Below are 12,860 nucleotides of genomic sequence, written 5' to 3' on the forward strand. Positions count from 1 at the left end.
CTAGTGACGCTTTCCTCATTCAGTACGTTGACGATTTGCTAATCGCCGCGGATACTGAAAAGATTTGCAAAGAAGCTACATTGTCATTGTTGCGTCATTTGTCTGCCTTTCATCACACAGTGTCTCTCTCAAAATTGCAATATTGTCGACAAGAAGTGACCTACTTAGGTCATCTCTTATCGAAGGAGGGAAGGAAACTGACCCCAGAAAGAATTCAAGCCATTGCACAGTTGAGTGTGCCAAGAACACAGAGAGAAGTGCATGCTTTCTTGGGCATTACTTCATACTGTAGGCATTGGATTCCTAATTTTTCCTTGTTGGCAAAACCTTTGTTAGCATTAACATGCAAAGACACACCGAATCCTATCCCATGGTCTGAAGAGTGTCAGAAAAGTTTTTGGGAATTGCGTAATGCATTATGTTCAGCTCCTGTGTTGGGTACCCCTGACTACAGCAAGCCTTTTACATTGTATGTTCACGAGAAAGATGGTTGCGCGTTATCAGTGTTAACACAGCCTTTTGGCGACAGACCGCGTCCATGCGCATATTTTTCATCAACCTTGGACCCTGTAGCGAGGGCATTGCCAAGTTGTCTGAGAGCCACAGCTGCCGCAGCTATGTCTATTCGACAATCTGCTGGACTAGTAATGGATAATAGATTGATTGTTATGGTTCCACATGCTGTGGACACATTGTTAAACAGGACCAAGACGCAGCACTTAACTAGTGCGCGATTATCTGGATATGAGCTGACACTGTTAGCAAATCATATACACATAAAGAGATGCAACACGTTGAATCCAGCTACATTATTGCCAATTCCAGCAGATCTAGATGAGATTGAGCAACATGATTGTCTGTTCAGAACAGAAGAAGAGATGAAAGGGAGAGTAGATCTCAAAGATACTCCCCTGACTGAGTGCGATGGTACCTTATGGGTGGATGGTTCGTGTTTCAAGCTCCCGAATGGTGATACGACTGCTGCATATGCTATCACTACTTTGCACACGATTGTGGAAACTGCACGTGTGCCACAAAATTCGGCTCAAGCAGCAGAATTAATTGCCCTTACAAGAGCATGCGTGTTGTCTGAAGGAATGAAAGTGAACATATATACGGATAGCCAGTACGCCTTTGGCGTGGCCCACAGTTTTGGGCGATTATGGTAGGAACGTGGGTTCCTGACTTCGCATGGAGTTAAGATTCAGAATGGCAAGTTGGTGAATGATCTCCTTGACCCTACCGTTGCGATTATGAAATGCAGTGCGCACAAGAAAATCACTGATGATGTTGGTCGTGGTAATGCGTGCTTTGTATAACGTTTTAGCTATGCATGCACTATGTATACGCTATTATACATCACTACGTGGGTTCCATCTTAGAGCGGTGGCCATCTTATGGTTGCCCTCACATAGGCTACATAGCATGGAGCAAATAGGAGCCTTTTAGAGCACATGTGTTTTCCTTTGACTTCTCTGTGACCTGGGCAGCTTGGCTCCGCTGCCCCAGGTCAGTCCGGTCTCACGAGTTCCCGTCCTCTGGCCACCTGTGATTACCATCAGGGCTTGACACACCATAAAGCCTTTACATTAAACACGAGCCTCCAGCTAATCTCTTTCACACCTGACTGTTCCTGCTTTATGGCTTGTTTTCCAGCCTTGCTGGGTAAATAATTGCGGGCTGGCTTAACTGGAATGTGGGATGGTCATCATGACTCTGCCTTTTCGTTTGTAATGTATACTTTATATGGCCATATCGTAAACCTAGGAATGTATGCCTGAAGCAAGATATTTTGTATTTAAGGAGAAGCCCGTTTCTGTGATTTTTAGCAGTCTCCTGAGAACATACACGTTGTTGTACTTCTAGGATACCTGTAATTGGTCTGCAGCCAATAAACTGATCTTTGACTTCACCCAGAAGACTCTGTGTTTCTGTAGGTCTGAAACAGGAAGAACCCCGAAGTCATAGGGTGTGTTCCCCTGCACCGCTGGGCTTAAAATACCCAGTACTTCAGAGTCTGTGGTTCTGTTGATCCGAGGGTCAAGTTTTCCAGACCGTTCTCAAGAACTGTAGAAGGGGCAAAGGGGGTTGTCACAGCCAAGGGAGTGATGCTGGGAGAAGCAGAAGCGGAGGCAGAAGCGGTAGAGGTGATACTAACGATGTTTTGATTACAAAGACTGGGCTCTGTCGTCTGGTCTGTCTTATCCGCCGATGCCATGTCTTGAGCTGATTGTGGAGATGGTATGGTTCCCTGCTCTGTGAGGGCCTCGATTAAGCTCGCAGAGGCAATTGTGGGAGGGATGGGTGAATTTTTAAGAATAGGGAAATGTTTAGTGATAGATGAGGAACTTCCAGCATTTTCCACTATCTTCTCCTTTAAACACATAAAACCCCCTCCAGGCTTATTCATATTATTTTTAGGCCCCAGGTCCCTTTTACCTGTTAATGGGGGATCCGGTCCTTCTGTTTTTTCCAGCTTTTCCTTCTCTCCCATCTCCTCCTGTACCACAGTGGTTTTGGATTTAAATATCCTCTGCCCGCGGGTAGTCATTTCCAAACAGCGGCGTCTGTTAAAGATATCTCCTGCCCCTCCGCTACTAACGCTGCCTCCAAGCGGAATCAGCCGCGCTCGAATCCTTCCAGAGAAGGAGGCAGTAGTTTTTCCCTCGCCTGGAACAGAATCGGCACTACCGTAAAAACGGAGCACCACGGATTACCAAATGTGAAGCCTCGCCCCTCCTGGGCCGTTCGAGATGTAGGCTGAGACTCTAGGCACCCGAGACACGGGTGCCTGTAAAGCCACAACAATTCCAAACATTTGCCGATACAAAGAAAGCCCACGCTATTTTCTTCAATGGGTCAGGCTGTTGAAATCAGAACATCTTAGAGTGGCTGTCCGTGCGGCGACTGGGAAAAGGGAAGTGCTCACACTAGCGCCATCTGCTGTTCCCCAAGGGACCCTCAGTATTGAAGGGGAATTAATTCCCCAACTTACAACTGGCCAGGGGTAGCGTTTGCAGAGTGCTGCAAGGAGGGGGCATGGCCTCCGGCGCGATGCCGGTCTTTTATTTATTTAATTTTTTTAAGAAGGAGGGCTGTGTGGCCCCCCTTCTTTTTCTAATTTACTGGCCTGGGGACCCCATCCCCCAGGGTCTGCACCCTATTTTTTTTTGTTGAAAAAAATTAATTTGGCCCTCCCAAGGCCTTAATCGGCCCCGGGGACCCCAACCCCCAGGTTATGGCCTTTTTTTTTTATTGTTTAGGAGGGGGCTGCGTTGCCCCCCTCCTCAGGCCACTTATGGCCCCGGGGACCCCATCCCCCGGGACCGGCCTTTGTTTTTTATTATTTTTTATAAAAATATATTTATAGAAAAACCTAGGACATGCTGGACAAACCGTATGAACCTATCACCATGACGAATTGCGTGATATTCATTAAAAGGTGACTATGCATGGAATGAATCCACATGGAATGTATTTACACCGCTATTGAAGCTCTGACGTGTCTGACGCCCTACCGTGCCTAATCCCGGCGCCCCCGCTGGTGGGTACTCTCCAAGTAGACACCCTTGCCGTTTATTTATACAAACATGGGTAGCTATTGACGGGCAAATTTAATATACACGCACACCAAACCATTAAAAGGGGATTCGACAAAAATTCGACCAAACTATGCAAGAAACCCCCCTCACGGTTAATAAAACACACATCCACCGCCGGATGTGTAATACTTTTTATTTTACTCTCTGGAAAGAAGACAAACCTCATTTGAGAGTCACAGTGTGCTCCTGGCTGAGCCCAATGCTGTGTTACACCCACCAGTGCCCGCCGAGTGCCTCACACCTCTGTGTTGTATTCCACCAGCTAGTGCGTATGCTATGACACTCTCTAGCCCATGTGCACTGTAACACCACCCCTTGAATATGTCATGCCACACTTGCCTTCGCACGGGTTATATTGCCCCATCTAACGTGACTTCCTCGATGCCTATGTTATAACGCACAGCGCAATGCCATACATATTACAATCTGGGATCCATATCTTTGTCACAGTGCATATGCAACGTTACACTCCCCAGCACATATTTTATATTACAACTTTAGAGACTAGTTAGGTTACACAACACTGCCCTGTGCATATTACACTCCAAGGCGCATATCGCATAGCGCGTGCTAGTGCCTGTGCTATCTCGCGCTCTCCAATGAATCTGTCATTGCGCACAATGTATTGCATATTATATTTCACGCCCCGGTTCATCTTATATCACACTTTTTGGTGCATAGTTTATACCATATACTATATCTAGTTTTCATTTTCAATCGTGCTCTCAGGACTATATTCTATATAACACTGCGTCCACCTACCCTTTTCACGGGCATTACATTGTGCGATGGGGGGTGGAGGGTCAGGGGGTGTTTCTACCAAGTGAGCCCGGAGTCACAGTCACAAATGTCCTCTTCTTCCTGAATAAAAGTGAGATTGTGCTGCATACCTGTTCATATTTTAAGTAGTTCGCACAGACACACATTTTAAAAACAATAAAGTTCCTAATACCCACCTTCTCTGAACAGTTAGCCTGCTGCCCCATCCACCTCCTCCCTATCCTCTGTTGTCTGAATCCATGGACTAGCCTCCTCCCTCCTGCCATGCATGGTCTGATGTGCTGCCAATGCCCTCCATTTAGCATGATGTACCAGTCCACTCCTACTGCCCTCCATTGCCCAATTCTATGGCCCATCATTGACCTCCTGCTTAGCCTCTGTGCTTAGCTTGCTGTACCTATTCTCCTTCCCCCTGCCCTGCGATGTCTTTGTGCATGCCACTGCTCCATCCTTTTTGCCCACCATGTTCCATGGACCTGCCACTCCTATCTACTCTGAGTGTTCTGTTGAGCTGTCACTCCCCTCCAACCTGCCTAGCATTGTCAGGTGACTGTAACCTGTCCCTGCCACCTCCACACTGCCCGTCCACATGCCATGCCCCTATCCCCTTCCTCCTGTCCTCCATGGTCCATTTTACTGCCACACCCTTCTGCCCTCCCTGGTCTGTTGTGCTGCAACTGCTCCTTCTGCCTGCCCCGCGCGGTCTGTTGGGAGGCCCCTTCCCCAGAACTCTCTTGTGTGTGCCCAGGTCCTGACCCTCCCTTCTATCCTCCATGGTCCTTTGTGCATGCCCCTGCACCCTCCTTCTTGCCCATCATAGCCATTGTGCTGCCACTAACCCTCCCGCTTGCCATGCATGGTCTTATGTGCTGCCATGGCCCCTCCTACCTTCCCTGTGTGGTCAGCTAGTTGCCCCTGACCCCCTCCCACCTTCCCTCCATGGTCTGTGTGTATGCCATCATAGTCTCATTGTTGCTCTCCATGGGGTGTCTTGTTTCTAGTGCCCATCCTGCCTGACCTCCATGGTCATCTTGCTGCTCCTGCCCTGCCCCCTTGCCCCCAGCCCTCTGTTTCCATGTGCAGACCCCTATCCCCTCCCTCCTGGCTTGTCTGTTCCATTGTAATGCCCCCGATCCATCGTTCCTGCCCTTTATGGTCTGTTATGCTGCAGCTTTCTCCCCTGTCTGTCCATTATGGTCAGCTACCTACCATTGCCTCTTTCCCCTCTATTCTCTGTTGTCCATGTGCATGGTCCTGTCCCCTCCCTATTGCTTTCTATGGATTGTTGTGATGCACTCCCGTCCTGCATGCACTGTGAGGTGTATTGTGTTGCTGCAAACCCTGATGCCTGCCCTGTAAGGTCAGTTTGGTGCACCTCTCCATGTCCCTCCTGTCCTCTGTTATCTGAGTCCATGTCCCTACCCCAATTCCTCCTGCCCACCATGATCCAATGTACCATACTTGCGAACATTTTGAACTTGGTAAGAGGGAGATTTTGATAAAAAAACGTATGTATTGATTTTCCCCTTTGAGTTTCATTGAAAAAGAGGAGATTGTAGATAGGAGACAGATCAAATAAAGCCCATTTGAGCCTAAAAACATTGGACGTTTCCTGGCTGAAACTGGTCTGTTGGCATGTATGGTTGTACTACCACTGCCTCTTCCTTCTGCACACAATGGTCTATTATATTGCCACAGCCTCTCTTGCCCGTCCTGTATTGTTGGTTTGTTGCCCCTGCCACCCTTTCCACTGCCCTCCATAGTCTGTTGTGCTGCCATTGCCCTTCCTGCCTGCCCAGTGTGGTCAAATTGTTGCATCAGAGTCCGTGCCCCTGGCCTCTGCCTCTCAACAGTATCCCAATGAACAACTAGATTGCTAACATTCTATATTTATTACAAAAGTGTGGAACGCCTGACGTCATCTTGATGTAATCAAAACTGTAATACCTAGAGTATTTCCTTTAGAAATTACATATATGAGAGGGTCTTATTTGCATCAAAATTATGGTTAGTGCTCTAAAAAACTAAAATGAGGACATATTTTCTGAGTTTTCAAATAGCGACAAAGAACTTTTAAATTATTTGTAATCTTTATGTTTTTTTATCCAGTTGACTACTTGATTAAATGTTGCACCTAGGGGAGAGGAAGTGGTGTTACTTCCAGAGCTGCAGACTTTGCAACTGGGGAACCAGGTTGGAGTTTCTGCTTCAGCTCAACATTCTGTGATTCTGGTCAAATCACTTAATCTCCCCATGTCTACAACCTAAATGAATTTGATCTTGTGTGATGTAACCAATGCTCATGTAAAGCACTCCAATACCTGACAAGTCTGCACTATATAAAACTGCAAATACACAAAAAATAAGTGTTTTGCACACTTCTGTCATTGGGCTATACTTGGGCTACATCTGGGTGATATTTGGGCTACATTTGGTCTCTTTTGTCTCTGGTGGCCATCTTGGGAGATTTATTTGTTATGAAGTTTCCTAATTTCCTCATTTACTGCAGTCTCCTCAGTAGGAAATACTTTCAGTTTTTTACTTTGGTTCCATCAAGAAGGCATTCAGATGTGTCACACATTTGCCATAAATTCTGAATGTTAGCACTCTAGTTGCTCATTAGATCACTGTAGTAAAGCTACTGCTCACCAGGGAAGTCTGCTGCTGGTATTCAAAGTGCATGTTTCAGTCTGCATGTCAGAATTTTGTTATGAAATAGAAGAGGATTTGAGAAGTCAAAATGTGCCCTAATTTTTCTTTCTGCGGCACTAATCATAATTTCTATGGCAAAATGAACCCCCTCATTTTGTTCCTTTGTAAATTAAATGTTTTAAGTGTTACCACTTTAATCCAACCAAGATGGCTTCAGGTGTGCTATACGTTTGTCATAAGTAGGACTGTTAGCGCTCTAGTTGTTCTTTAGAACACTCTGGGAAGCTGCAGTAGAACACAAAGGAATCAACTGACAGTCTCTGCCCTTGTTGGATGTACATGTTTTACTGAGAATGTCAGACTTCATTCTCGCATGACTGAGAAAGATAATGTGAATTTACAGAAAATATGCTCTCAGTTTAGCTTATAGATCACCTTCCAAACCTCTGTGGGAAAAGCATGAGAAAATAGTTTTCTCTGAAACATGATTCATGATATCACAGCAGAAGGCTTTTTCACATGGTAAAATCACCTTAGAACACACCACAATTCCTAAAATGGGTATGGTACCATCAACAAATGATTTATAATGTAACTAAAGTCTTAAAACCTTCTATTAACTGCAATGCTTTTTAATGAGGTGCTATCATGTATATTGGTCCCAAGATGGCTGCCAACACTTCTTGGATGAAGTGCTGACAGCCAATCAGATCTCACAATGAGATGTGTGGTTAGACCCTGCCCAGATATATATGTGATTTTACTTTTGATTTTCTCAGGAACTACTGAACGGATTTACACCATTTAAGCAAAAGGCACGAGTCTGAACTGAGGACTACCATTTTGCCAAATTTGGTGTAATTCCGTTCATCACTTCGGGCTGTAGCTGCGTCAACAGGTCCTATAGGAAAATTCATTGGGAAAACGCGTTTTGGGACCCCCCTTTTTTGTCAGCCGCCGCTTGACGAATCACCGTGAAATTTTCAGGATAGGAGAGGACCGGAGATGGGCAAAAGTTTGGAAAATTTTGCGAAGATTCATCAATCGACGCCAACGTTATTCCAAATAGAATGTTGCGGATTTCCTATGGAAAATAGGTCCTAACTATAACTACCTACTGGCGACAGCGATATATATATATATTCACTGAAAAAACCATAGGTTTCAGGGCCGTTATAGTTAGCTGGACTTTTCACTCGTACAAAACCATTGAAATTCCCCCGTTATAGTTAGTTCAGCTAACTATAACTCGCGCGCCCGCAATGCACTTCTGATGACGTCACATATTACATCACTCATGACATGGTCAGTGACATCACTCATGACATCACTGATGACATCTCAAATGACATCACTGATGACATCATTTTATTTTTTTTATTTTTATTGAGCAGAGAAAGGAAGATACATTATACATGGTTTCAAGCATTACATTTTAAATAGCAACGGAATACATGCAAAACAGGAGAAAAAGGAAAAGAAGATTAATTCTATTATATCATACAATGCATCAAAATTCAAATCCATGGCAAACTATAGAGCCACTCCATTCATCTTTTAAAGTCTCAGGATAAAGTGCAAATGCAATAACAGCAAATCATGACTTCATAAAAAAGAGTACGAATGCAATGAAGATTAATTTCACCTAAAGTGCAAATGCAATATCAACGCAAAAATTCCATCGATGAAATGGACCATTTTTGGGTCCTATAGTGTAAAGAGTAAAAAGATTTAAAGTGCAAGAGCAGATAACAACCAATAAATACATTATAGACTCACATCCAGGGAATGCAAGACATGGCTTCATGGAATAAAATGCAACTGATAATGCTCAAGAAGATTAATACCACATAAAGTGCAGATACAGTATCAACAAGTAATTCTATCAATGAAAAAAGCCATACCTAGGTCCTATAGTGCAAAGAGTGAAATAGTTAAAGTGCAAGTGCAGCTGACAATCAATAAATACATTATAGATTCCCCGTAAGGGAATACTACCTTTCCCCCCCCCATGGCTCACTCCAAAGTTATCGAGAACCAATAGATCCAAAGCTATCCTTAATTACGAGTAGTTCTCTAAAGGCCTTCCAATTTTTATCAAATTTCATTATTCCCCCAACTCTCCTAGCATAGGCCTCTTCAAATTTAAAGGTCTTTTTCATTGTATTGAACCAAGCTAGATGATTTGGTATCTCCTTTGATTTCCAATTTTAGAGTATCAGAGAGCGGGCCACCATACAGGAGATTGCTATAAGAGCTTTATCCGCGCTGGATAAAGTAGCTTCCTCCCTCACACCCCTCACACCTCCAAATAGTGCGATTTCACCTTGAGGAGAGAAACACTTGCCCAAGGCAATACCCAAATCGCTAAAGATTTCTCCCCAGAACTGGTCCAATAAAGGACAAGAGTAAAAAATATGATGCCAGCACCTTCATCCTCCTGCTGACACCGAAAACACCTATTTGGATATTCGGGGAATTTTTTCTGTATTCTGGAGGGTGTCCAATAAACTAGCCACCTTGATAGAAAGGATATTCTTTTAAAGTTGGCAGCACGTAGGGATCTATAGCCCAATCATTGATGACATCATCCAGTGAATGTGTGTTTTTCTGAAAATTACATATGTTTTATATATGTATCTCTCAAGGTCGATGGAAGAATAAATGGGTATATAAGTGTCTAAATGGATGATTTGTTTTTTAAAAATTGATTGTATAACTGACTGATTAAGTGTATCTTAGTGAATACATGGCTTAGTGAGTAATGTTTAAATATGTAAATATCTGTATCAGTCTCTCACTTTGTGCATAAGTGGCTGCATGGGTTGGTGAGTAGCTACATGAGTGTCTATATAGGTTATTAGTTGGTTTTTTGAGTATCAGTATGAGTGTCTGAGTGTCTGTATGGTTCGGTGGGGGGTATTACGTAGTGCATAGGTGCATGAATGAGTGACTCACTGTTTGTATGTGTTGAAGACAGCATGTGTGCAGGACTGTATGGGTGGACGAGTGTGTGCATGGGTGTGTTAGTGAGTGAATGACTGTCTCAATAGTGTCTTTATGAGTAACTACATATGTTTTAAACTAGTATATGTGACTATTGGTGTATATAAGTGAGTATATATGAGAGTGAGAGATTGAAAGAGTTCCTGTATGAATAAGTATGTGTTTCTAGAAGTGATTGTTTAAAAGACTAAGTATGTGTAAGTTTCTGTAGAAGTAAGTGTGGTGGTGTGTGTATAACTGTATATGCAAGTAAATGGATGTTTGATTCTTTATTAGCATGAGTGACTATGTCTGTGAGTAACTCTATGGATGAGTGGCGTTGTGTAACAGGATGTATAGGTGTATGAGTACATATGATGAGTGAGTACATGTATGAGTGACTGTATAGGACTGTTGGTGAATGAGTGGATGTGTATGTGGATCTTAGAATTACTGAATAGGTTATTGTAACTGATATTGGTATGTCCATTGTCTATAACGCCCCTGAAACCTATGGTTTTTTCAGTGAATTTCTAAGTTTTTTAAATGCTAATTCCTAATTATAACATGCCTGAAACCTATGTTTTTTCAGTGATTTTCAAAGGTTTTTTAAATGCTAATTTCTAACTATGCCTACAGAGATAGGACATGTGAAGAAAGAAGAAAAAACGCACAGAAAGAAAAAAAAGAAATGCAGAAAGAAGCAACAGAAGTCCTCAAAGACGAAGAAAAGTGCAGGAAGAAGGATAACGTGCAGAAAGAACAAACAGAAGAGCAGAAAGAAGCCTTGTTGCAAAATCATCCTGTACCCTCAACTTTTTCAGATGGATACTGGTGGTAACTGAGTCTGACTAACCAGTCCTAGAGCCAGTGCTATGTTAAAAGACACTCAGAATACAGTGAAAACACCTACATACACTAGGGAACACTATGCGTTGGGGTCCCCCTGTGATCAGCATGACCTCCTCTGTAAGCCCCTAGTATATAATAGGGCAGTGGATTAAAACTACCTCTTAAAACGCGCCACAGGGTGTGTTTGCACACGTCACCTCAGGCCCCGTCCCCTCACTTCCCCACTGTGTAAACACGCCCTGTGGCCGTTTTAAGTTGGGAGATTAAGTCCCCTTGAATCCTGAGGGTCTCTAGGGTCCAACTAGACCACTAGGTACCTCCAGTAAGTGCCACAGAGCTGCGTTGCAGAGAGATGTGAAAAGGAGCACGGCCTAGACCATCTCTCTGCAACGCAGCGCAGTTGCGCTTACTGGAAGCACCTGGTGGGCTAGTTGGCCCCCAGGGTCCCTCAGGATTGAAGGGGAATTATTTCCCCAACTTAAAACGCGCCACAGGGCTTGTTTGCACATGTTAACTCAGGCCCCGTCCCCTCACTTCAACACTGTGTAAACACGCCCTGTGGCCTTTTTTAGTTGGGAGATTAAGTTCATTTGAATCCTGAGGGTCCCTAGGGTCCAACTAGCCCACTAGTTACCTCCAGTAAGCGCCACAGAGCTGCGTTGCAGAGAGGTGTAAAAAGTGGCACGGCCTGGACCACCTCTCTGCAACGCAGCTCAGTGGCGTTTACTGGATGCACCTGGTGGGCTAGTTAGCCCCCAGGGGCCCTCAGGATTGAAGGGGAATTATTTCCCCAACTTACAACGCGCCATAGGGCGCGTTTGCACACGTCACCTCAGGCCTCGTCCCCTCCCTTCCCCACTGTGTAAACACGCCCTGTGGCCGTTTTTTAAGTTGGGAGATTAAGTCCCCTTGAATCCTGAGGATCCCTAGGGGCAAGATGGCCCACTAGGTACGTCCAATAAGCGCCATTGCAGAGAGGTGTAAAAAGGGGCACGGCCTGCACCACCTCTCTGCAACGCAGAGCAGTGGCGCTTACTGGAAGCACCTGGTGGGCTAGTTGGCCCCCAGGGTCCCTCAGGATTGAAAGGGAATTATTTCCCCAACTTAAAACGCGCCACAGGGCGTGTTTGCACACGTCATCTCAGGCCCCATCCCCTCCCTTTACCACTGTGTAAATGTGCCCTGTGGCCGTTCTAAGTTGAGAGATTAAGTCCCCTTGAATCCTAAGGGTCCCTAGGGTCAAACTAGCCCACTAGGTACCTCCAGTAAGCGCCACAGAGCTGCGTTGCATAGAGGTGTAAACAGGGGCGTGCCTCAGAACACCTGTCTGCAACGCAGCTCCCTGGCGCATACTGGAGATACCTGTCGGACTAGTTGGCCCTCAGGGACCCTCAGTATTGAAGGGGAATTAATTCCCCAACTTACAACTGGCCAGGGGGCGCGTTTGCAGAGTGCTGCAAGGAGGGGGCGTGGCCTCCGGCGTGATGCCGGTCTTTTATTTATTTGATTTTTTTAAGAAGGAGGGCTGTGTGGCCTCCCTTCTTTTTCTAATTTACTGGCCCTGGGGACCCCATCCCCCAGGGCCTGCACCCTAATTTTTTTTGTTGAAAAAAAAAAATTTGGCCCTCTCAAGGACTTAATCGGCCGCGGGGATGACCTTTTTTTAAAAAAATTCTTTAGGAGGGGGCTGCGTTGCCCCCCTCCTCAGGCCACTTATGGCCACTTATGGCCCCGGGGACCCCATCCCCCAGGGCCGGCCTTTGTTTTTTATTATTTTAAAAAAATATATATTTATAGAAACACCTAGGACATGCTGGACAAACCGTATGTACCTATAACCATGACGATTCGCGTGATATTCATTAAAAGGCGACTATGCATAGAATGAATCCACATGGAATGTATTTACACCGCTAGTAAAGCTCTGACGTGTCTGACGCCCTACCGTGCCTAAACTCGGCAACCCCGCCGGTGGGTACTCTCCAAGTA

General features: G+C 44.9%; 1 protein-coding gene across 1 annotated transcript in view; it reads right to left on the reverse strand.

The window, feature by feature from the left end:
- Positions 1-1,993: 1,993 nt before the first annotated feature.
- LOC146870170 (uncharacterized) overlaps positions 1,994-12,860 on the reverse strand; it is a 162,070-nt gene continuing 151,203 nt past the window's right edge. Inside the window, exon 3 of the mRNA XM_085641598.1 lies at positions 1,994-2,670. Within this exon, the coding sequence (XP_085497724.1) occupies positions 1,994-2,670 (677 nt within the window). The remainder of the gene's footprint in view (positions 2,671-12,860) is intronic.

This window comes from Triturus cristatus, chromosome 1_1, assembly GCF_964204655.1.
Source record: "Triturus cristatus chromosome 1_1, aTriCri1.1, whole genome shotgun sequence".
NCBI lineage: Eukaryota > Metazoa > Chordata > Amphibia > Caudata > Salamandridae > Triturus > Triturus cristatus.